The following is a 26,287-nucleotide window of genomic DNA, read 5'->3' as shown; positions in this document are numbered from 1 at the left end:
CTAGGAGATGTTGTTTGTAAACCCTCCGTTTTTTTATCACGCGCGTGGAAAAAACTGAACGCAGTCGCAGACAAAACTGACTGAACTTGCTTGCAAAGTGGTGCGAGTTTCACTGAACGCATCCGGACCTAATCTGTCACGCTCGTGTTAAAGGGGCCTTAGTAGTTTAGAGATGAGGGTTATTAGATGATGGTACAAAGTGAAAGTACCAGTCACACAATTAGAAAACCAGTTAACCCTTTGTCACAGAACTCAATATTTTTAATAAAGACCAAGTTTGTACAGCAAGTTTGCATATCCTGTGTGATTTTAAGACTTACCCCATGCCTCTTAACAATGCAGATTTCTCCTCGCTTCTGTTCCTCTTCTCTGGAGGATGCAGTCTCATAGAAACAGACACAGATGGCGAAAACTAAATCAGCACCCCTTTTACAGGTGTATTACACAACAAACGAAATATGGCGGCCACCAGTACGACGTCAATAAACCTGGGTCACAGGGGAATATGTCCCCCTGAAATACAGTATACTGACGTATAATGTCTCTCCCGCTAAGATATAATGAAGTATTGTACTCATCTCTGCACCTTCACTAACATTTGGGTCAGCTTGAGAAAGACAGAATGACCTTACCCTGTGTGTGGTGTGGTTACTTACTTTAGATGAACTTCAAAGAAGGAATGAAGTAATCAGATCAGTAACTAAAAGGATAAAATTACTGGAAACACAACAGCAGTATCGGAAAACGACATTGGAGAATACCCAACAGCAACTTCAGGAAGTGTGTCTCAAAGCCTCAGAAGCAAACAACCATTGTCAAGACTTGGAGGTAAGTTTAACCCCTTAAGTACCGGTCCCATTTTTGGTTGTGGATTTTCGTTTTTTTCCTCCCCACGTTCCAATAGCCATAACGTTTTTAATTTTCCATTCATATAGCCATATGAGGGCTTATTTTTTGTGGGATAAGTTGTGTTTTTTAAGGGCACCATTTAATTTACCATGTCTGTTATTGGAAAACAGGAAAAAAAAATCTTTGTGAGGGTAAACTACAAAAAAAACACAACTACGCTAAGGTTTTTAAAAATTTTGACATCACATGACGTTTGACATGACATGACGTTCTTTTTCCGCGGCTCAATATGAATACAGAGCAATACCAAACTTTGTATACTTTTTTTTTTACTACTTAAAAATAAAAACCTTTGAAAAAAATCAACATTTTCTTTGCATTGCCATTTTCTTACATATTTTTTTTATATTTCCATCCACAGAGCTGTATGAGGGCTTGTTTTTCGCAGGACGAACTGTAGTTTTTATTGGTACTATTTTTTTGATCACTGTTGTTCAATTTTTTTTGGGGGGGGGGGTTACAAAGAAAATAGGTGTTCACCGCACAGGATTTTTTTAAAACATTCCCGGATGCTGAGATACTTGATATGTTTATTATTAATATATTTTTATATGTAGGTAAAGGTGGGTGATTTAAACTTTTAATATTTTAATGTTTATTTTTATTATTTAGGCCCCTTAGGGGGCTAGAACCTGGAATCTTTTGATCCCTTGTCCTATTCACCCTAATAAAGATTTATTAGGGTGAATAGGATTTTCACATGCTCCCTGCTGCGCTGTGCTTTGTGCACACAGCAGCAGGGAGCTTACCATGGCAGGCCTGGAAGGCTACACAAGCATCCAGGCTGCCATGTTAACTGATCGAAGTAGGGATTGACTCATATTTATTTTTTTTTATTTTATTTTTTTTGAGCCGATAACCTGTGAACTTTCAGGCCGATAACTTATACCGATATTCTGTGCATTTTTGTTTTAAAAAAAAAATAAAAAATATTCTGTTATGGCGTTCACCACAGGAGATTTTGATTTTTAATATTTTAATAGTTTGGACTTTTCGAACGTGGCAATATGTGATATGTTTATTTATTTTTTATATAGCACCTGGGATCTTTTAATCCCTTGTCCTATTCACCCTGATAGAGATCTATTACGGTGAATAGGACTTCACACTCTCCCTGCTGCCCTGTGCTCTGTACACACAGCAGCAGGGAGCTGACTATGGCAGCCAGGGGATCGGTAGCGTCCTGGCTGCCATGGTAACCGATCGGAGCCCCAGGATTACACTGCTGGGGCTCTGATCACAACTTCCACTGCACCATAAATGAAGAGGAGGCGAGGGGACCCTGTGGCCACTGCCACCAATTACTTTAATCCTTGGGGGGGTGGGGCACCCTGCCTCTGACTGAGAGCTGCGGTTAACTGCCGCTGATCGCAGCTTCCTGTCATATAGGCTGTTCTTTGATAGCGCGCTTTATCGGCAAGGTTAGATACAGATAACTGAATATCGGCTGATAACATCGGTAAATCCGATAATCGGTCGATCGCTAGATCGAAGCCCTGCGATTTCACTGTGGGGGCTCCGATCGGAAGGCAGAGGGAGCTTCATCCCTCTCTCTTGCCTCACCGGTGCCTGCTATCGGCGTGGATCGCGGCACCTGAGAGGTTAAACTACGGGGTTCACCGGGATCGCTGTTCCCCGTCATTGCGGCTGGGTGCTTGCTGTATGATACAGCCGGCACCCACCGCATATGGAGAGGGTTCACTGCAGCAACCTGGTCCATACATTAACTCAACCACCGATGCTGTATGAGTACATCATGGTGGTTGAAGGGGTTAAAGGCTATGGACACCTCTGACATGGTAAAGATGATTCTTAGAGGTGGCCTTGTGTAAAAATAAAAAAAAGTTGCACTAACTTTCAGGCTGCACTAACTTCCTTCACTTTCAAACTCCTTGAAATTCAGTTTGCAACCTGTTTCCAGTTTCAGATCTTTCTCGTGGATGTGTCCCTTTCAGCAATACATGCTGGATCTTCGCTAGCTCTTTTGTATCGACATAGCTTCATTCCTGTAGTGATATCTCCTTTTACAACCCATGAAGGATCTCTTCTCATTTGTACTGACTGGTGGTGGTGATGTGAGTGTCCTGATTTCTCTCTACTCTTGTACACAGCCTGTACAATTTCCCCCTCTCAAACTGCCTGTTGACTGACTGACTGACTGTGCATTCAATCTTATCTACAACTGTATGAGCTGCCCTCCTCGCATGCTTTTCCCCCTCTCCATCCTCTGATCTGCTGTGCGCAACAGAGCTACTGAGAACAGAAGGATCAATCAGACCATGTAGAAAGGGGGCTGTGAAACGTAAATGCACAGTAGCAGGATAGAAGAGATTTGACTGTAATGTAGTTTTGTGAGTAGAGTTTGTGTAGTTCAACTTCTGGACTTGGTAATGATGTTATTTCTAATTGCCTAAAAGTCTGCACTTATTTAAACTGCATTAATAGGAAAAAAATCAAAGTTTGAATGATTCCGTTTTGGAGTTGTCTGCCCAGGTGGGACGATTAAAGGCCAGAGAACAGGAGCTTTCCACTTTACTGAGGCTGAAGGTAATGTTCTATTCCTGCTAACCAATATTTACTAATTATTTTTTAATTGGTTTTCAAAAGAGTTGATGCTGATACATTACATCGGTCAGTAGCAGGGCAAACAAATTGAGTGCATAGAATATGCATGGCATGAAGACATCAGCTAACATGGTCTTACTGCAGACAGGACAAATGGGGAGGCTCCTGCTGCAGCCAGTTATTGTAGAGCCAGACACAGGATTTGACAAGAAGTAAAACGTGGCTGATCTCCTAGGACAGTGTTTCCCAACCAGCGTGCCTCCAGCTGTTGCAAAACTACAACTCCCAGCATGCCTGGACAGCCTTTGGTGTGCAAGCATGTTGGTAGTTGGGAAACACTGTCCTAGGACACTTAGGGCTGTCAGATACACCGACAGATTATCTGACCAATTTCTGACCAATCATTTGTGTGCATAACAAAATATCTGTGTGTGTAAACTGCCATCTGACCAATGATTAGTCAGAAAATCTGTCAGATAATCTGCTGGTGTAATGCAGCCCATAGAGAATATTGCATTATATATTACTTTGATTTAAAGTATACCTCCAGTTATAAACAAGATTTTATAAATGAATAGTATGGGTGAATATAACTTTGTAAGATACCTTAATAAATAATTTTTTCCTCATGGGCTTCTCGGACTGCTTCCCTCCTCTTTCCATTCACTCACTCTCTTATCTCTAGTAGTTCTCTTCTCCAGCCTCACACACAAAAGTCTATGGAGAGGGGAGGAGGGCTGCAAGGGGGCATGGGTAAGTAGGGAAAGTGGTGGAGTGAGATTGCACCAATGTCCCTAGTTGGCATATGCCCCCCTACCACCATGCACCTGTAACCAACCTTTATTACAGACTGCTGTTGATTGATTCACAAACTTCTAAGGCCCCTTGCAGATGAGCGTTCCTCCCGCAGATAGTCCGCATCGCACACCCGGTCTGAACTCCCATGCTGCCAGTGTTATCCAATACATTCCAGAACTGTAAGGGTTACATAGCATCATAAATCAATATAATGCTATGTGAATCCCGTCAGTGCTGGGAGGTCAGGCCAGGCAGGAGCTGCGATGCGGACTCAATGCGGGAGGAACGCTCGTCTGCAAGGGGCCTAACAGTAATAGTAGAGAAATTACAAGTAGTAACTAAAACAGACATGTCAGGAGAGGTGATAGGTCCTCCTTAAAGGGGTTGTTGGAGTTCCAACCAATTAGAGTAATTAAAAATAGTTATACTTTCTATCGTGAACCTCCCCCATTCCAGCGTCAGCACTCCATCCTCCCTGTCTGGCCTTATTTTCCTCAGTGAAGTGGTGACGTGCCTGTAAACTGTACTTGATCACTACAGCCAATGACTGGGCTGAGCAATCCTTTGCTGTATATTGCGGAGACCAGAGATTGCCTGCAGCAATCACGTGCGGTATACAGGCACATAATTGCTGTAGCCAAAGGATGTTGGCTGTGTTTCCCGGTAAGATGACCGTCAACTTGGCATAACCTAATGGACCCATTATTCATGATTGGAATCCGCCTGGCAAAGTCAGTGTCCATCGTGCAATGGATGCTGTGCCGCATTTTAGCTTCTCTCAACAACAGCAATAACATTGATGTAAACAGGACCTTGCTATACCACGTTTGATCTATTTTCATGTACTGGGAGATGCACGTACATGTCAGTGGTACATTAAAATAATTTTATTATTAACAAGTTGCCCAGTGAAGTGTTTTGCTTGTTGTCCTATCCAAGCAATATGCAATTTTGTTTTCTAGGACAAAGATATTGTAGAAGCGACCAATCACATCTCAGAGTTCACTTCTCGATTTAAAGACCTGGAAGCAGCATTACGTGAGACAAGGCACAGAGAAACCTCAGCTATGAAAGAAATGCAAGGACTGAAGCTCAGAATAAAATGCTTGAAGACTGAACTTGATAAGCTGAAAGGTATGAGATTTTTTTCCCCTCATCTCTGAGAGGCACAGAATTGAACAATTCTTGCAATGTCAGTACAAGGTCCATTTCGATCTGTGTAAACCATGCTGTGGACCTTCTACCTCCATGGTGTATTTTGACCTTCTGGGAGCAAAAAACTGTGTTTTTGTTATTTAATTGAAATAAGCACGTGAGGGTACAGCACATGTTCAGGTTTCCTGATGCAGTTTTGAAAGCAAAACCCAGGAGGGAATTTGAAAACTAGATTTTTGTACTAACCGTAAAATCAGTTTCTCTTCCGCTCTTTGAGGGACACAGGCCTTGACCATGGGTATAGCTGTTGCCGCTAGGAGGCTGACACTAAGCACACAAAGTGTAGGTTCCTCCCTCTTCAGCTATACCCTTCATACAGGGACCAAGCTAATCAGTTTAGTGCAAAAGCAGTAGGAGAAGCCAGACATAAGAAAATCACATTATGTGCAAACCCAGAACCCCACAGGCCCATAAACAAAAAAGCTATGTCCCCCAATGAACAGAAGAGAAACGTATTTTACGGTGAGTACAAAAATCTAGTTTCTCGTGCATGGCATTGGGGGACACAGCACCATGGGTATATGTCCAACTACCACTAGGAGGCACTAGACACAAAAAGTGTTGGCTCCTCCCAGGTGGGCTATACCCTCTCCACAGGCACGAGGCTATTCAGTTTTAGTCTAGTGTCCGTAGGAGGCAGACCTGTCCTGCTTTTTTGCAGGTTCTGCTGTTTATTTTTATTCTTTTTTTCTCTCTTCCGCAGGTCGTTTTTTTTTTTTTTCCACCGTTATACCTGCTGCAGGCTGGGGCTCCATCGTGTTCCACTTTAGTTGCCCCCCCTGCGGGCGCGTACTTCGGTACCATCGCCGGTCACCCAGTCCCCACGGACTGCATCCGCAGTGGCTTGCCGGCATTCCCACGGTTCCCGTGTTGAGTCTGCCGAAGGGGTGACCGTGCTGCGCCCGAAGACATCGGATGGTGAGTATATCGGATGGTGAGTATACTCCCCTGTCCCTGTGTCCCTGCCCCAGGGTTAGGTTCCCTTCTGTGGCCAGGGGGATGGGATCCACCTTAGCTGGGGGTCCTGGGGAGCCTCTTCGTTCCTCCTAGCCAACCCCCTCCCCCTCCTGGGGGGGTTATATTCATTTTTTTCCTCCCTTCTTTTCCCCCTCGGTTGGTCTTTTCTCTCCTCCCTGGCCACAGTCTCTCCCTGGCTTCCCCGCTACTTTAGTCCCCGGCTTCTGCCGGGACTAGGCCTCATCTTCTATGGCCTGTCCCCGGCTCCCAGGTGCTCTGTTTGCCCTGATCTGCCTATCCCCAGGTGTCGCTTCTCCCCCCCTACCCTACTCACCTATTTTTATGGTTCGGTGGGCCCTCTGTCGGCCGCGGTTCGCCCCGCCCCCCTTGCTCCATTCCCGGCCACCTCATAAATCGAGGCCCCGGCTTTTGGGCCTGCTAGGCCGCAATCTTCCCGGCCCCTCCCCCTTGCTTCCCGGGCTTTTCTGAGCCCCGCCCGGCCCTCGGGAGGAGCTATCTCCTCACCCTTTCCTGGGCTAACATGTTTTTTCTGTTGGAGGGGGTGGTTAACCCCTCGATTGCTTCATGTCCCCTGCAGCCCTACTGACCACCTCTTTTTTGGGGAACAGCTGCTGCTGCACCTCTTTGGGGGAACACTGCGTCCGGGTCAGGATAGACAGCCTCTGCTGGCTGCTTTTTGAGCATCTCTTCTCCCAACAGCTCCTCGGTCGCCACGTGTTTTCACGTGCGTCCGCTGTCTACAATGGCTGCCATGTGGTCATCCTGTCCCTGCTGGTGTGCAGTACCTCTTCCCAGATCCCATTGTTTTCCCTGAACAATCTTTTTGTGTAGGTTCCCCATGAATGGGTCCCTCCGTGTCAATGCCATGGGAACCTTGGCCGACTCTCCCTGGCAGTGTCGCTGGAACGCTACCAACCCAAATTGCGGCCACCTCTGCCCTCCCAGGGTCCTCCCTGCAGATGGGGCATGCTCAGTTAGGGGTACCTGCACCCGGGTTCGGCGAGGGGTAGCTCACAGTACACCCTCGGGTGGTCTCAACGGGGTCCCACCCCTCCTCGGCATCCTCGGATCCCCCCCAGGACAGGCCTGAGGCTGGTGACGAATCCTTCCTGTCACCCCATCCGTTGCCTCTGGGGACACCTCTGCACCGATTCCCTCGGAACAGAGCATCAGGCGGTCTTCCTCCATATAGAAGCCCTCTGGGAGGTCAAGACTACGTGCACGGAGGAACCTCTCCTACCTAAACAGGGTTGGTATCCCCTCTAGTGGATTTTCGGATGGTGCTCCCCTGACCGCACAGGTATTCAACCGCACAGGTAAGGCAGCCGTCCCCGTGTTTAGCATACTGAGTCACCTACCCGGTGTCTGATACGTACGCCTTCTCCTTAACAGGGGGGTTCCTGCACCACTGCCATAGGCTGTCCCTGACAAGCCTTCCTGGTTCCCCTATACCAGGGGTTATCCTCTACACATTTGAGAGTGTTTCCGTGGGGTTCCCATCCTGGTGTTGGTGTTCGCCACTCTACCTCATTACAGGGAGTTCCTGTTCTGGGCAAGCGGTTAGCTCGGCTATCGCCTCCTGTAGGTTGGTGAGTTCAGAGCAATTGTACAGCCGCCTTGCCCCTTTTCTTAGGTAGTGTACCTACAGGAGCCATTACTCCTGGCTGGCTCTATGGTGTTCCATACAGCACTATTTCTCCCTTCCGGGTGAGATATACAGGTCGCTTCAATTGCCGTTGCAATTGCACCTGTCTGTTCCCAGCCACTTTGCTCCTGTCATAGGTGGAGTACCTACACCATCTCCTGATGCTGTAGCCGATTCCCCTGGCTTGGCGCTATGGTGTTCCATGCGACACTATTTCTCCCTTCCTGGCGAGATATACAGGCTGCCTTTAATTGCCGCTGCAATTGCGCCTGTCTGTTCCCAGCCAATTTGCTTCCTTCACAGGTAGAGTACCTACGCCATCACCGGTGTTGTAGCCGATACCTCTGGCGGGCTCTGTTGTGTTCCATGCGGCAACATTTCTCCCTACGGGCGGAATATAGAGGCCACTTTCAATTGCCGTAGAATTGCCCCTGTCCGGTTCAGTTACCTGTCTGTTCCCTGCCGCCTTGATCCCTTAACAGGTGGAGTACCTGAGCCATCTCCGGATGCGGTAGCCGTTCCTCCTGTCCGGCTTTATGGTGTTCCATGTGGCATTTTCTCTCCTTACAGGACGAGATATTGAGGCCTCCTCCTATTGCCGTGGCCATTGCACCTACCTCATCATAGTGTGCACCAAACGGCCATCTTACTCCCTTCATGGGTAGAGTCCCTGAACCGTCTCCGATGCTGCAGCCGTTCAACCTGTCTGGCTTCTAGGGTGTGCTATGCGGCCCTGTTTCTGTTGCCATTGCACCTACCTGATTGTGGTGTGCACCTGTCTTGTTCTTTGTGGTACCGTGCGGCCCTACTGGGTTCCATTGTTAACGCGGTTGCTGTTGCACCTCTCTGGGTCTAGGGTGCACCATGCGGCCACATTGCTTCGATCTTAAATGTAGTTCCTCTAACACAGCCATATTTCTACCTTACAGGTTGTGTACCTGTACCCTCCGTATGCTGTCTCATTCCCAGATGCTGTGGCTATGTTTCCACTCTCCTTAGTTGGCAACATGCAGCCACTTTGCCCATATTTTAGGCGTGTGTTTGTAGTACCCCAAGCGCTGGGCCCTGTGGTGCGGTCTGTAGCTCAGACAGTTTCTGTATCACTGGGTGTTTTCTGCCCACGGGTTCTAATCTGTGCTGCGGATGTTGGTTCCATCCATTTGGTTCTTCCATACATCTGCCACTCCTTTACTGTCGCGCTCATTGGTCTCCTTCTACCTCTCAAGGCACTGTCTGCACCAGGCCCCCTTCGTTCAGCGTGTGCATGGTTTCCATGTCTGGCAGGTGTGGGCCAGCCCAACCCCCACCTTGTCGGTCTACTGCTACTTCTGGTAGCTCCAGTATATGACTGATCTGTCTGATCCGGCGGGTGGTCCTCATTCAACCACGCTCCCTACTCCGTGGCCAGGTGGTTGTTGGCCTTCGTGCTGTAGTTGCTCTTGCCTTCTCTTTACGGTACTACGGTATGCTGTGCTCCGCGTTACCCCATGTTATAGGGGAGTACTCGCGTTGTTTCCTAATTGCTGAGCGGCCCATTCCTGGTGAAGTACAAGGATCTCCACTGGATCTTCTACCTTGTTTGGACACGTAGCTGGTGGCATCGGCCGCGGCTGCGGTTTTCTGTCATCGCTGGATGTCCGCCACACGGAATCCTTCTGGGTCCACGGCTTTTATCATTGCTGGACGTCCTCCCTGATGGGTCAAGGACAGGACCTCTGAGCGCCACACACACCTGTCTGAATTTTCAGCTGCTTGCTCTGGTATCGGACAGGGCCCCGTAGTTCCTTTTGGGTCCAGGTGTTTTCGGTATTCCCTTGTATTTTCTGCTTAGTTGTGCTACATGGCGGAGGGGCAGTCCTCTTGGACCTTGCCGTCGTCTGCACCTGTCTGGTGCTTTCTCCCCCCTGGAAGTTTTCTGTATGCCGGTCGCAGCTGGTTTCTACATTTCTATGTAGGCTACCCCGGTTTTTTCATGGCGACTTCTGCATTCCTTATGGATGTCTGTCGTTTTGTGGTACATCCCGAGCTGCTGTACTTGCCCTCTCTGGGACAATGTTTAAGGTTTGCTGGTCAATATTCTTGGTACGGCTAGTTGTCCATGGCCTATGCCCCTTCCCCTATGGTGGTTTCTTTTCGCCTTTCCTGGATATTCTGGCTTGCGTTGTCTTCTGGTGGTTCAGCTTCTGGTTCCTTGTGAGCCCATACTGGGTACTCCTTTCTGGAGTCCCTGTCCCTGTTCATTTGAGGTCCTCTTGGGATTTGTGTCTCTTTTTCCAGCCTCCCACGTCAAGTACCTGGTATTGAGTGGTTTAGTGCTGCGGTTTGCAGTTCCACCGTATGGTCTCCTTCGGGAGGGACCTCCTCCTGTTGTAGGACCTTTCCTCTTTAGGTTTTTTGGAGTGCTCTCCTTCTACTCCCATGTCTCTCAGTCCAGTGTGTCCTGCCGAGGTTGCCTGGCCTGTATCTGGCTTCTTTTTTCCATGCTACTTCACATGCCCAGTGTTTCCTCTGGTCTTACGCTTCACGGTGATATCTTGTTTTCGGAGGCTTGCGCCTCGTCTCCTGTTTTTGGGGACGCAGGAGCTATCGTTCTTTTCCTGGTTTTTTACCTACAACCCCCTCCTTCTCCAGGGTTGGCGGTTTCCTCTAGCAGCCTTGGGTTTTCACCTTTACATGGGGCGCTTAGCTTCTTTCCTGGCCTTGCGGTGAGGGGAGTCCCCTCCCTTCACATGTGAGCCTTGCTATGGCTCCCCCACTCGTTTGGTTTTCAGTGCTTCCCTGTTTCTTTTCTCCCCTGGCCTTTCAGGGGATGGCCACAGGTTTTTTTGGGTCTGGAACAATGTAGAGCGTTGGGTAGTTTCACCACGCGGTGCTGTCCTGATTTTTTCTCCAGCCCTTGGCTGCGCTCTGTTTCCTTTTGCCACCTTCTTGCATTTGGGATTTTCTTCCAGTCATTTGTCCTGGGGTGCTGGCAGTCTTCCCTGCTTCTTCTGAGGTTTCTTCCTTGTTATGGAACCTCTTGCCCATCTCGTGTTTTTTCCCGTTGGGTCACATGGTTCTCCTGCACCTGTATGCCCAACCGGTGGCGCGTCTCTTCTTTTCCCTCCCTCAGGGACTGCTTTGGGACGTCCCATGGTGCTGTGTCCCCCAATGCCATGCACGAGAAAATTGGATTTTTTGTACTCACCGTAAAATCCTTTTCTCGTAGTAGGCATTGGGGGACACAGATCCCTCCCTATGTTTTTTCTTCCGCTTCTCCGGGCTGGTCTCTTGATCTTTCCCGGTACGGGAGTTGTTGGTTCCTTGCTTTTCTTCTCTCTCCTACTGCTTTTGGTACAAACTGAATAGCCTCGTGCCTGTGGAGAGGGTATAGCCCACCTGGGAGGAGCCAACACTTTTTGTGTCTAGTGCCTCCTAGTGGTAGTTGGACATATACCCATGGTGCTGTGTCCCCCAATGCCTACTACGAGAAAAGGATTTTACGGTGAGTACAAAAAATCCAATTTTTCTTATCCGTCTCATTGGGGGGGACAGGCATTGACGTAGGAAGTTCCAGAGCAGTCCCTGGGGGTGGGCATAACTACAATCCCCCTTCCAATCAGAGAACCGCTGTTTGCAAAACTCTGCGCCCCAAAGAAGTGTCAGAAGATGCAAATGTGTGCACCCTGTAAAACTTAGAAAAAGTATGCAAAGACGACCAGGTTGCCGCCTTGCACACCTGAAGGGCCGAAGCCCCGTGATACACCGGAAACGGAGGGGACTTTTGCTGGGGCGGCCGTGGTGATGTGCTTGCTGGCGGGAGACGGAGGTTTTTACAGGGACCTTTGGTCCTCCTTTTCTCCTAGAGAGTGGGAACGAGCAGGGGGTTTGGGTGACCCCCTGGTCTCCTGTCTCCTGGTTGAGAGGGCAGGCAGTTTTTACCTGTACTGCCTGAAGCTTCCCGCTAGAAAAAAAGAAAACAGACAAAATTAGTAAATCGGCAGACCTGCAATGCAGGAAGGTCTGCCTCCTACAGACACTAAGCTAAAACGTATTAGCTTGGTCCCTGCAGGAAGGGTATAGCTGAAGAGGGAGGAGCTTACACTTTGTGTGCTTAGTGTCCACCTCCTAGCGGCAACAGCTATACCCATGGTCATTGCCTGTGTCCCCCAATGAGACGGATGAGAAAGAGGAATAGTCATATCTGTCCTTTTATATTTTCTCTCCTTTTATGATCCAGTCCTGATACTGGCTTCCAAAACTGCATCTAGAAACCTGAAAGTGTGGCTGGCTGTACCCCTTTCATATATGCTGTTTGAAACTTAAAGGGGTTGTACAAAAATGGAGGGAGGGATCTGTTAACGGAAGATTATTTACCTGCCTCCCAGCGCTGGCTCCTCACTCCATCTCCTCCAGGCCTGCGATGCTCTGCTAGGCTCCTTCGCTGTAATCCCCCCCCCCCCCCCCCCCCATTTTTGCACAACCTCTATAAGCCAAAAGGAGATTTCACCAAAACTGCATAGACTGTGCTTGTCGTCTTTTACCACACCTCCATCAGTAGCATGTGTATATGGTATTCTGTGTAGGCACAGGCTGATCACGGACACTCTGTATAGCAACAAGCAATGTTGCCTTCATTACCACAGTCCCCAAGACCACCTTTCTGGAAGTAAATTACTGACGACCGTACTTGGATAATCAAACGGAAACATTTTAAAAATGGAACTTTTACGTTCCTATACTGGTGCGAGTCAACACACACTCCCTCGAGAATGTGACAAGCACTTTTGTCGGCTCGGGGGAACATGGGTCAGATGGTTTAGAGGGGAAGTCTAACTATACTATTTGATGCTATGCTAGACAGAGAACTTAGGGGTTTGGGAAAATGCATTGGCTAATTAGAAATAATGGCAAAATCGTTTCTGTATTAAGTTTATTATGTACTAAAGAACAAAAGAAATTGAGAATATGGAAATGGCATGCAAGTTTACTCTGTATTTAATGAGAAGAGTGTTTGTATCATTGTTAATTTCACTTTTGGCAATATAAAAGTAAAAAAAAAAAAACTACCTTTCTTTTGTCTATGTTAAGCGGCTGCAGAAATATCAGTGTTTTTATTCATATGCAAATGAGCAATTGAGCACTCAGAGGCGGGGCAGGATATTCTGCACACTGCTGTGTAACACCCCCTGTGCTCTGCACACGACCCCCTCCCCTTGATTGACAGGGCAAGACAGCTGGCTGAGGGCAGAGCTATGTCCTGGCTTATACATATCTACTGTATATATGTGTATTATACACACTCTGTACTACAGTTTCACTACACTGAGATCTGTTCAGAAAGCTGATATCTATATCACTGCTGTATAGACAAAAACATGCACTCTTATGTGATAATGCTATTGCTTAGAGGTTAAGCAACTGGTTTTGTATGTAAAGATCCCAGGTTTGAGTAGAGACTTGGAAGTTTTTTTCTTCAGATTTTTTTCTTCCACATTTATCCCATAAGAAAAGTCTATGTCATTATATTGAGACTGTGTTTTTTTTTTTTTTAGAAAGCTAATACGTTAAATATTACTGGTTTCTCCATAATCATGTACTGTGTCTATAAATTAAGCATTAACAGGTTTTAGAAAATAAAAACACTATTCTCAATGTAATGAGGCATTATTATTATTATTATTATTATTATTATATGATTACATATTATTTATTATAGTATAGTCTTTAAATATGGTTTTAAATAAAATAAAAATAATAGAAAAAATATATATACCTCTCCTAGGAAGCTATAGCATTACCACATACAGATACATGGTTTTCTATCGTTATAAACTCACACACAGCACAGGTGTCTTCATAATCATACATTGTGCCTATGAATAACTGGATTTTTGTACTTGCCGTAAAATCCTTTTCTCGTTGGATGCATTTGGGGATACAGCACAATGGTTAAATGCCCAGCTGCCACTAGAAGGCTGACACTAGAAAGAAAAAGTGTTGGCTCCACCCAGATGGGCTATACCCTCTGCTCAGACACTAAACTAACCAGTTGGTCCGAAAGCAGTAGGAGCATCAAAAAAACAGACGAACAGTGAAGCCAACATGTCCTAAACCAGAAAGAGGACCATTATCAAAGGGTCCTGGGAAATCCGGAAAACTTGAATGAAGAAAAAAACAACAAGGGTGGGATCTGTGTCCCCCAATGCATCCAACGAGAAAAGGATTTTACAGTAAGTACAAAAATCCAGTTTTCTCATGAATGGCATTGGGAGACACAGCACCATGGGACGTCCCAAAGCAGTCCCCAAGGGTGGGAAGAAGCAGGTGTGGGAAGAAGCAGCCATGGGAAGAACCTAGCGCACAGCCGCTTGCAGAACCTTGTGACCCAAACTGGCATCAGCAGAGGCCAAGGAATGAATATGGTAGAATCTGGAGAAGGTGTGAACAGAGGCCCAGGTGGCGGTCTTGCAGACCTTGGAAGCAGAGGCTAGATGCCTGACCGCCCATGATGCCCCGACCGCCCTAGTGGAGTGAGCGGTCAACGGAAGGGGGCTCACGACCCTTCGTCACATAGGCTTCCTTGACAGCTGACCTAATCCAGCGGGAGATGGTAGCTTTGGAGGCTTGTAAACCCTTATGTGATCCCTCAGGGATGACAGAGAGAGTCAGATCGACGGAAGGACTCCGTTAACTGGATATACAGCCGACGCGCCCGAACCACATCCAGACAGTGGAGAGACCGCTCTCTGGGATGAGAGGGGTTGGGACAGAACGAAGGTAGGACAATCTCCTCATTAATGTGGAAGGAAGAAACCTCCTTGGGAAGAAAGGAGGGAACTGGGCGCAGGACAACCTTGTCCCAGTGAAAAACCAAAAAGGGGGGACCGACACGAGAGCACCGCCAGCTCGGAGACTCTGCGAATGGAAGTAATCGCGAATAAAACCGCAACTTTAAAGGAGATATAAGAATGGGAGACCTCCTTAAAGGGCTTGAAGGGAGAGGACTGAAGGGTATCTAGGACCAAATTTTAATTCCAGGGTTCCACCGGAAAAGGAAAGGAGGGACGCGATGAGCCACCCCCTGAAGGAAAGTCTAACCTGGGAAGCCAAGGGCTTTTGGAAAAGGACAGACAAGGCCGAGACTTGACCTTTGAGGGAGGCCAGGCGGAGACCCTTCTCAATGCCGGCCTGAAGAAAGGCAAGAATCATAGGGATGGAAAAAAGGAGAGGGTTAACCTCGCCAGATTCACACCAAGCAAAATAGGCCTTCCAGGTACGATGGTAAATCCTGGCTGACTGGGATTTGCGTGCATGAAGCATAGTCTGGATGACTGACTCAGACAGACCGCAGAACCTCAGGACCGTGGCCTCAACAGCCACGCCATTAAATGAAGCCAAGGTAAACTCGGGTGGAATAGCGGACCTTGAGAAAGGAGGACGCAGAGGTAACCGCCATGGGGCGTTGGCGAGCAGGAAGACTAGGTCTGCCTACCATGCCCTGCGGGGCCAGTCCGGAGCCACTAATATCGCCGGAACCCGATCCATTTTGAGGCGTTTGAGTACCCGAGGAAGAAGCGGAAGGGGAGGGAAGAGATACAGGGGACTGCTTTGGGACCACGGGAGTACCAAGGCGTCTACCGCCAGAGCCTGAGGATCCCGAGACCTGGCGACGTAAAGTGGGAGCGTGTGATTCAGACGTGAGGCGAAGAGATCCACGTCTGGGATTCCCCAACGCTAGCAGAGCTGTTGAAACACCTCTGGATGGAGAGGCTGGACAGGTTGTCCTCCCAAGACGGAGTCTTCACCAGAAGATCATCCAGGTAGGGTATTATGGCAACTCCCCTGGCATGGAGAAGTGCAACCAGGGGAGCCAATACCTTGGTAAAGACCTTGGGGTGGACGCCAGGCCGAAGGGCAAGGCCACAAATTGAAAATGCAGAGAACCTACCTTGAAGGTACCTCTGATAAGACTGAGCTATGGGGACATGCAGAGGGGCTGGTCAGGGCTTCCGGAGAGGGTCTGGGGGCAAGGCACTGCGCACAAACAGGCTCAGGGATGGGAGTCTTCTCTGGAAGAGGACATGAGGACTGATTGGGAGCCTGAAAAAAGGAAAAGCAGCCAGCCAGAGGCTGTCCTGAAAGGAAAGATGCGGCCTAGTCCCTGGCAGAAGCTGGGGACTAAAGTAGAAGAGGGCCCGGGAGACGGAGCACCAGGGGCCCGAGAGGCAGGGGGTGGCCAGGGATAATGCTAATAAAGAGGGGGGAACAAGGGCCCCCCCAATGTGGAGAGAAGACCCCTTCCCCAGGAGAGACAGGGGGGAAGGGGACAGGGAAACCTGACAGGCCCCCTGAATAAGGGCTCCCACCACGAGACCAAATGAGGGGAACTAACCTTAAACCTCATGTGGCAGGGATGCAGAGGAAAGGTGGGGAGCTACTCGCCGTCCGGCATCTTCAGTCGCCGCAGGGTCACCCCTTCGGTAAACAGCCAATGGTAGGTGGGGACGGGGGCGAGCCTCCCTAGCATCGTGGGTGACGCTAGGGAGGCTCGTCTCTGCCTGCCATTGGGACCTGGAGCGGCACTGGGAGCGGGGTACGTATATTACCTGTGAGGGGCCCGGCACATGGGGGGGGGGGTTGTTTGAGAACTTGGACAGAAAATGCTCTACATTTCTGAAATAAACTATGCGCTACAGAGCAAACCGCCTAATGCCATACTAGTGGCACATAAATTATTCCATAGATTGGGCACTAGACACATAAGTTGTGGACTTTCCGTGGGAAATATTGTTCATATAATAGGAAATATGTTTATGTATTACATGCTTCTGCAAAAAAAAAATGTATTGGACGCTGATTTATACCGTATTCTAGCCTAATGGCTGCTGTTGAACTCCAGCATGCCTGATCCTTGAGTCCTCAAGGGAGATAACCTGCATCCAGTGGTGTTTTGCAGCAGGTTTTTCCCCTTGGAATCAGGGGTTAGAAAGGATAACATTCAGCCGACAGCTATCTGACGTGTATAGCCACCTACTTTGTCATCCATATATCAGTTTTACTGAGGTGTCAAAAAGCATTTGTTTTAAGCTAGTGTTCATCAGTGCACGGTTTTGTATTATTTAAGATGATCTCAGCCAAAAGACTGTGGAAAACAATGAGCAGAGGGAAGAGAGAATTCATCTAAAACAGGAAGGTGCTTATCTGCAGGCTGAGCTGGTCTTTGCTGGTGAGTACTATTTCATTATTTAGCATATTCAGCTTATGTAGTATTATTTAGCTTGTTCAGATGTGTCAACTGGCAAACTAATTTGCAGTCCCCAATGCACGGGCATCATCCGTGCGGCTGCCACAGACGGGTGCAGACCCATTCAACTTGAATGGGTCCGTGACCCATTCGCACTGCAAAAAATAGAGACACTACGGAGTGCTTTCGTGGGATTCCGTGCCTCCGTTCCGCACCGCACCTTCAGGATTGCTTGAATGAGTTCTCATCCGTGATGCAGTGCAAAATCAGCCGGGGCCTGTATTTTGCAAACCCGCTGTTAGCAAGATGCAATATGGGCCCGGTCGGCACATGGTCGTGTGCATGATGCTAATGCAGTTATGGAAGCCAAAATCAAGAGTGAATCATAAAAGCAGAGAAAGTATTAAGGACAGATACAACTGCTGCTCTTTTATTTTTTTATTCTCTCCTGGTTTGAATCCCAAAACTGCAGCAGGAAACTTGAATAGGTGGCGGTACCCGCGGGTGCTAATGCACATGTAACACCCTTACTGGAGTCGTATTTACATCACATGTGAATTCTTTGTTACAGCTGAAAGAGAGAAACGTAAAGATCAACTACTTCAACTAGCAAAATCAAAGCAATACCGGACAGACAGAGAACTGCAGAACCTACGACAGGTAGACATTGATGGTAACACCCTGTGGATGTTTTGAAATGATTACAGAACATTTATTTATTAGTAGTATCAGGTTTCCTTCGACATTCTCAAGTACAAATACATATTTATAGTGCAGTGAAACTACAACTCTCAGCATACAAACATACTCAGTTGTTGTTCTACTCCCGTAGAAGTGAATAGAGCATTCTGGGAGTTGTAGTTTCAGAACAGCTGGAGGGACGGAGGTTGCTGAACCTTGATGTAATATATAAAATATGTCACTTGTTGGTGCCTTATAACAGATATACTATAATATGTCACTTGTTGGTGCCTTATAACAGATATACATGAAGCAGCAGCATGAACTGCAGTTTCTTCACCTATCTTTGGAGAGTTACTGCGACAAAGCACATAAGCAAGTGGATGTGAGGTAACTGTTAATACCCATGAGATTTCCCAGTGTATCAAAAATAGTAACCACAAGGCCTCCTTCACACATACACTTGTTTTAATACATCTGTAACTTGCATTTTTTCTGGTGTTTGTAAGTCCTATAGAGATGCCTTTGAGAAAATCGCAAGAAATGAATGCCAAGAATGTGCTGTATTTTTTAAAACAAAATTTTATATATATATATATATATTTTTTTTTAAACAAACCCAAAATACACCAGCTTAAGAACCACAAAGAGGATGTGGGGGAATTTACTAAGGCCTCCTGCACACGAATGTGTGCGCCCCGTGGTCGTGCTGTCGCCCGCAAATTGCAGGCCGCAATGCACGAACAGCGTCCATGGGGCAGCCGCAGCGGATCGCGGACCCATTCACTTTAATGGGTCTGCGATTCGGCCGTTCCGCAAAAAGATAGGACACATTTTGACTTTTTGCAGAACGGAGATACGGGAAAAAACCCCACGGAAGCACTCCGTAGGGTTCCGTTCCGTGCTTCCGTTCCGCATCTCTGGATTTGTGGACCCATTGAAGTGAATGGGTCTGCATCCGTGATGCGGAATGGACACGGAACAGAACAGTGCCACTGTATTGCGTATCCGCAAATGCGGTCTGCAATACAGCCACGTAGCCCACACGTTCTTGTGCAGGAGGCCTAAAACTGATGCCTCTTAATAATTTAGATGCATTTTAGGAGGTCCAAACGCCAGGTAACGTCTAAGGGGTTGTTCATCCCCGAAGGCCTTTTGGACATATGACCGCAACGTGGATGGAGCTGCAGAGGGCATCATACATACCTGTTCCCGTGCCTTTACTGCTTCTCTGGCACTGCAGCTTTCCAGTCTCCTTGTGTCAACATTTGGTCACATGACTGGCTGCACTTAACATGACACATGGTGGGCACGTCGCTGCTGTAGTGGCCACGTGACCCATTTCAAACCAGATGTTAAGGAGGGAAGACCAGAAAGCAGTGGCAGGGGAGTGAAGGAGCTGGAACCCAGCAGCAGGGTGCAGGTAAGTATGATTCCCGCTGGCCCAGGTCTGGCCATATTAGTGTTTCTGCCCGAAAGGCCACCAGGGGTAAACTGCCCCTATAAATTTGTCACTTTTAGAAAAGTATTGAGCTTACTGTTTTAATTTTTGTGCACAAGTTGGAGACTTTTCTGTGCCTGAAAATGGAAGTAGAAACTTTGATAAATTCTCCTTTGTGTTTGTAGACTTTTCCGTAATTTCATGTATGCTTTAAATCAGGCATGCTCAACCTGCGGCCCTCCAGCTGTTGCAAAACTACAACTCCCAGCATGCCTGAACAGCCTACAGCTATCAGCCTACAGCAGGGCATTGTGAGAGTTGTAGTTTTACAACAGCTTAAGAGCCGCAGGTTGAGTATGCCTGCTTTAAAGTAAGTGTCTTTTTCCTAAACACAAAAAAAGCTATTAAAAGTATCAACAAAAACACTGCAAAAATAAAATAAAATACAGAAAAATGTGTGAGAATCAGTTTCACACGAGTGTCTACAGCCACATTTTTGCACTCATACTATGCACCATTGTCTGGGCCCCACTGCGTGTCTACAGAATTGAATTCAGAGAATCTTAGATCTGTATGATACTGTGCGTTTGAGTCAGTAGGTTGGACGGCAAAAACTTATCCATAATATGGGTACAAAAATGCACCCATACTGTGCTCATGTGAAACTTGCAAACTCCAGCCTTGGTATCAAGTCTGTTAGAACAGAATGCGACAAATTTATTAAGACACGACACAGGCCTCTTCATAAATTTGGTGCGATTTCAGGCAGTCCGTGCGACAGGCTTACAAATCTACACCAGCTATGAACCAGCATAGATTTCTACTATCATTTACGACAGTTTCTGGTGTGAATGAAGAACATCTGTTGGGCTGTGGGAAGCCATGCCCCCTCCCGCTAAGCCAGGTCTACTTTTTTTTAAAAGTAGCGAGAGAAGTGAGAAGTCACAAATCATTGTGCAAATATCGCATGCGGCATAATTTGTCATAGACACTGATAAATACCCCTCATAATGTTTGATTGTATTTCACAAAGTAGTAAGTCAGTATATCTAGTAGTTGATCAACTTTTCTTTATGTAATAATCCGTGCATTTTTCTCATATAAATGTGTCATTATCAGCAAGTTCTGCAGCTCTAACATTAATGTCATGTGTCCACTTTCTGTTTCTAGTTGTAATCCATCAGATATCATTTTGGATTCTGCTGAGAATGATGGATTAGTAGCGGACCTTCAGAGCCCACCTCTTTGCATGGAAGACCTGAATATGCCCTTAATGCAGTCAACCCTTACATACTCAGAACCTCTCAGATGCCAGGTTAGTGCTTTAAACGCTATGGACACCTTTGTGCATTAAAAATCAATAACCCCATATGTTACCGTAACGCAGCACATAATAAAATTGCACTTGTTTGTTTATTGGTATCATCTTTGCTTCACATGCCCTCAGAAATGCTCTGATATGAGTTTTACTCACTGTTGTCATCTCCTGTGAGGCTCTGCGGGCGTTCCTGTTGATTTCACATGCACCAGCACAAGCTCTGCTGCCCCGCCCCCACATCCTGTTACACATGCAGACTGCTTGTATGCTACAGCCTGTAATCAGCAGATTTATTTCTCTCTTTCCATTCTGTAGAAAGTCCAGTATTTGTAGACACAATAGATATTTCTGCTGATAACGTTAGTGCAGATATCTACAGTCAGAACAATGGCGTTATTAGATTTACTGACAGCTCTCACATGGTCGCAGCATGCACTCTCTTCTGAATACAGTATTGTGTGCAGTCCGCACAGTGAGCGGTCACTTTTCCCACACAGATTAGTATAGTGTAACGACACACAATGCTATGTACACATAGAAGTACATAGTGGGGGAAGATTTATCAAAACTAGCATAAAGTAAAACTGGCTTAGTTGCCCATAGCAACCAATCAGATTCCTCCTTTCATTTTCCAATGAAGGTGTGAAAAATGAAAGGTGGAATCTGATTGGTGGCTCTGGGCAACTAAGCCAGTTCTACTTTACACCAGTTTGATAAATTATTATGTATATATATCAACAGGATAAAGTTCAGATAAGGTTCCACTTTATTGTGGTACAAACAGCAAAATAAATTTACATTTCCGGCAAAAACTGCAAAACAAATCCTGCTCGTTTGAGCACTAACTAATACAGGTCAGTATCTGCCATACCTATTAAACACAGGTCACACTGAACATCAGGCCACACTGAACATCAGGCTTTTCTTAGTCAGGACGGCAGCCAGCCTCCTGGACTTGTCTCCAGACAACACTCCACCAGACTGACAGCCTGGGACGTGTTTTATTTCCCCTTAACGATCCCTGCTGGAGAGCCCTTAGGCTAGGGGAAAACACGCCTGTTGGGGTGGACTGGGGAGATCCAACTACCAAACCTACCTTCCAAAGTCCAATAAAATCCAGCCCATGAATTACTAAAGAAAATAGCTTCAGCAACTATGTTTGCTGAAGCCAGCACCAGTGTGGATCTTACTTACCTGGGTGAGATATATACACCTCTTCCAGGACTTTACCATACATTTTTTCTGTTCACATTAGCACAGTGTGTGTGTGTGTGTGTGTGTGTGTGAAACAACTGAAAATGTGTCATATTCTAGGTTCTTCAAAGTAGCCACCTTTTGCTTTGATTACTGCTTTGCACACTCTTGGCATTCTCTTGATGAGCTTCAAGAGGTAGTCACCTGAAATGGTTTTCACTTCACAGGTGTGCCCTGTCAGGTTTAATAAGTTGGATTTCTTGCCTTATAAATGGGGTTGGGACCATCAGTTGCGTTGTGGAGAAGTCAGGTGGATACACAGCTGATAGTCCTACTGAATAGACTGTTAGAATTTGTATTATGGCAAGAAAAAAGCAGCTAAGTTAAGAAAAACGAGTGGTCATCATTACTTTAAGAAATGAAGGTCAGTCAGTCCGAAAAATTGGGAAAACTTTAAAAGTGCCCCCAAGTGCAGTCACAAAAACCATCAAGCACTACAATGAAACTGGCTCACATGCGGACCGACCCAGGAATGGAAGACCAAGAGTCACCTCTGCTGCGGAGGATAAGTTCATCCGAGTCACCAGCCTCAGAAATCGCAGGTTAACAGCAGCTCAGATTAGAGACCAGGTCAATGCCACACAGAGTTCTAGCAGCAGACACATCTCTAGAACAACTGTTAAGAGGAGACTGTGAATCAGGCCTTCGTGGTAGAATATCTGCTAGGAAACCACTGCTAAGGACAGGCAACAAGCAGAAGAGACTTGTTTGGGCTAAAGAACACAAGGAATGGACATTAGACCAGTGGAAATCTGGGCTTTGGTCTGATGAGTCCAAATTTGAGATCTTTGGTTCCAACCACTGTGTCTTTGTGCGACGCAGAAAAGGTGAACTCTACATGCCTGGTTTCCACCGTGAAGCATGGAGGAGGAGGTGTGATGGTGTGGGGGTGCTTTGCTGGTGACACTGTTGGGGATTTATTCAAAATTGAAGGCATACTGAACCAGCATGGCTACCACAGCATCTTGCAGCGGCATGCTATTCCATCCGGTTTGCGTTTAGTTGGACCATCATTTATTTTTCAACAGGACAATGACCCCAAACACACCTCCAGGCTGTGTAAGGGCTATTTGACCATGAAGGAGAGTGATGGGGTGCTGCGCCAGATGACCTGGCCTCCACAGTCACCGGACCTGAACCCAATCGAGATGGTTTGGGGTGAGCTGGACTGCAGAGTGAAGGCAAAAGGGCCAACAAGTGCTAAGCATCTCTGGGAACTCCTTCAAGACTGTTGGAAGACCATTTCAGGTGACTACCTCTTGAAGCTCATCAAGAGAATGCCAAGAGTGTGCAAAGCAGTAATCAAAGCAAAAGGTGGCTACTTTGAAGAACCTAGAATATGACATTTTCAGTTGTTAAACACTTTTTTGTTATGTATATAATTCCACATGTGTTAATTCATAGTTTTGATGCCTTCAGTGTGAATCTACAATTTTCATAGTCATGAAAATAAAGAAAACTCTTTGAATGAGAAGGTGTGTCCAAACTTTTGGTCTGTACTGTATGTGTGTGTGTGTGTGTATGTGTGTATATATATATAATATATATATATATATATATACAGTGGATATAAAAAGTCTACACACCCCTGTTAGAATGTCAAGTCTGTGCTGTAAAAAAAAAAAAAAAAAAAAAAAGTGGCAAAGATAAATTATTTCAGAACTTTTTCCACCTTTAATGTGACCTATAAACTGTACCACTCAATTGAAAAACAAACTGAAATCTTGTAGGTGGAGGGAAGAAAAAAAAACCTAAAATAATGTGGTTGCATAAGTGTGCACACCCTCTTATAACTGGGGATGTAGCAGTGTTCAGAATTAAGCAATCGCATTCAAAATCATGTTAAATAGGAGTCAGCATACACCTGCTTTTATTTAAAGTGCCTCTGATTAACCCCAAATAAAGTTCTGCTGCTCTAGTTGGTCTTTCCTGAAGGGATCTCATTGTTAAAAGGTATCAGTCAGGAGAAGGGTACAAATAAATAAATTAGTGTCATTTAAAAAAAATCTTTTTTTACAAAGGTTTCCTGCCCACGTTCCAATAACCATACGTTTTTATTTTTCTGTTTACATAGCTATATGAGGGCTTTTTGTTTGCGGGACAAGATGCATTTTTTAGTTTCAATAGTTTTTTATTTTATCAATAAAACAAAGAAGTATTCGGACATAGACACCATCACAGTAGTCAGATGAGAAGGTGCGTTATGACAATACATCAGTGGGCGCAGCCACTGCCACACAATAATGCACAATACACCATAACCGTACATATCAGCAGTAACCCAGGTGTAACGCCAAAACACCTACAGGTGTTATCCACATTCCGCAGCATAGGCCATGCCGCCGTATACACCAACAGTATAAACAGATCAAACCAAGAGCTGTGGATTACCACAGAGCAACCTAGGGTAAGGCCTCCTCTAGGGAAGAGGAAATAACGGAGGGATGGGGGAGGAACACACATAAGGAAGGGTTAAGAAATACCCGTATCGTATTTCAGCTGTATCTCCGCTGCTTCCGCCTGTATCCCGGACTCCCTCCTCAAGGGGAGTAGAAGGGACTACTGATCCACTCACTCCAAGTCGCCTGTCTCAATTTAATGGGTATGGTTGATGGGGGTAATGAATGTTCATACCTGCAAGTCTGATTAATCTCTTGTATAACTTCGAAAATCGAAGGAGGGATCTGACTTTTCCAGTGCCGGGTAACTACCAATTTGGCGCTGAGCAAAACATGGCCTACAATGTGTCTATTCGGGAGCGGTATTTCCTTAATCCCAATGAACAACAAGGCCAACTCAGGGGATGGGTCTATTTTCCGCCTCGCTAAATTTGAAACCAAACGGAAGACTGACTTCCAATAGTCGTTTAGGATGGGACATGACCATAGGACATGGAGTAAGGATCCGCCTCCTCCACAGTTTCTCCAACAGTATGGCGATGTAGAAGGATAAATTATATGAAGTCTCTGGGGGGTAAAGTACCAATGTAGGATGGTTTTTAGACCTGCCTCATAGTGAGTGACACACTTGAAATTTGAAGCTACAAATCCAATAGCATCAGTCCATGAGTCCTCTGAAAAGGTCCTATTTAGATCCCTTTCCCATCTGAGGACAGGAGGGGATTTAACAAAAGAAGCTTTATCCCCCAGTATGTCATAAAGTGATCTTGTGGAGTGTTTTCTGAACAAGGAGGGAAACTGGAATAATCGCATCACGGATGAGTTGATCTGTGGAGGGGATTGAAGGGTCTTTGAAAGGAAGTGACGTATTCTTAAATATGTGAAAATTTCAGAGTGAGGTAATGCAAAAGCACTTTGAATGGTAGGAAACGGGAGAATTGAGTGGTCAGCTATCAGTTGGGAAATAGTGATGGCCCCTTTATCTCGCCAAGGCGCTAAGTTAATGTCGGATATGGACAACTCAATAGCCCGTGTGGAGGCTATTTTGAAGAGCTGGGATGAATCATCTTTCGATGCCTTATGTATGGTGGTCCACAGGGCTCCCACATGCGATATTGTGAGCAGAGTGGGTGCGAGGGAAGCAGGACCCCACAACAGGTGGATTAAGTAATCCCTAACCGGAACGTGTTTCAACGCATGGCTCTCAATCTGTTGCCACGCTTTTTCATTACTCGACGCCCACCATTCCCTAGCAAAGGAAAGGCCGATTGCTATAAAATAATCTCTAATGTTTGGGAGACCCACTCCACCAGCGCGTCTCCTTCTGGTCAAGAGTTCGCGAGCTATCCTAGGCTTAGAACCTCCCCATATGTACTTGCCCAATAATGCCTGGGCTTTCTGAAAAAATGCAGCTGGGATCGGGATTGGAAGGGCCCGAAAGATATAAATCAGCTTAGGCAAGGTCATCATCTGGAACGATGCAATCCTACCCACCCAAGAGATTGTCTGCATAGAGAAGCTCGCGAAGTCCGTAGACAAGGTATTGAGAAGGGGGACATAGTTCTGTGTGTATAATAAAGAACAGGGCGAGGTGACCTTGATTCCTAAATAGGGAATCTCTGAACACTGCCAGTCCAGGTCGTGGGAAGCTTTCAGAGTGGCTAAATCTGCAGGTGAAATGTTGATAGGAAGGGCCTGAGATTTCGAGCTATTAATCTTGTAATACGAGAGGGAGCTATAGTGAGAGATCACATCGAATGTGGCCGAGAGGGATTGTGAGGGGTTTGTCAACGTGAGAATGATGTCATCAGCGTATAGGGTAATTGTGTGGGCTCTATTGCCAACTACAATCCCAGAG

General features: G+C 46.4%; 1 protein-coding gene across 2 annotated transcripts in view; it reads left to right on the top strand.

Moving 5' to 3' along the window:
* The window catches only part of CCDC62 (coiled-coil domain containing 62), a 50,785-nt gene that overhangs the window by 6,979 nt on the left and 17,519 nt on the right, over nt 1–26,287 (top strand). For both annotated transcript variants that reach the window (XM_044275717.1, XM_044275718.1), the window contains 7 exons: nt 662–828; nt 3,355–3,456; nt 5,235–5,406; nt 17,217–17,318; nt 17,908–17,996; nt 18,319–18,407; nt 20,629–20,773. In XM_044275717.1, coding sequence (XP_044131652.1) covers nt 662–828; nt 3,355–3,456; nt 5,235–5,406; nt 17,217–17,318; nt 17,908–17,996; nt 18,319–18,407; nt 20,629–20,773 — 866 coding nt within the window. The remainder of the gene's footprint in view (nt 1–661; nt 829–3,354; nt 3,457–5,234; nt 5,407–17,216; nt 17,319–17,907; nt 17,997–18,318; nt 18,408–20,628; nt 20,774–26,287) is intronic.

Source organism: Bufo gargarizans, chromosome 1 (genome assembly GCF_014858855.1).
Source record: "Bufo gargarizans isolate SCDJY-AF-19 chromosome 1, ASM1485885v1, whole genome shotgun sequence".
NCBI classification, from domain to species: Eukaryota; Metazoa; Chordata; class Amphibia; order Anura; family Bufonidae; genus Bufo; species Bufo gargarizans.
Note: the sequence above shows the minus strand (reverse complement) of the source record. Positions and strands in the feature narration are given on the sequence as shown.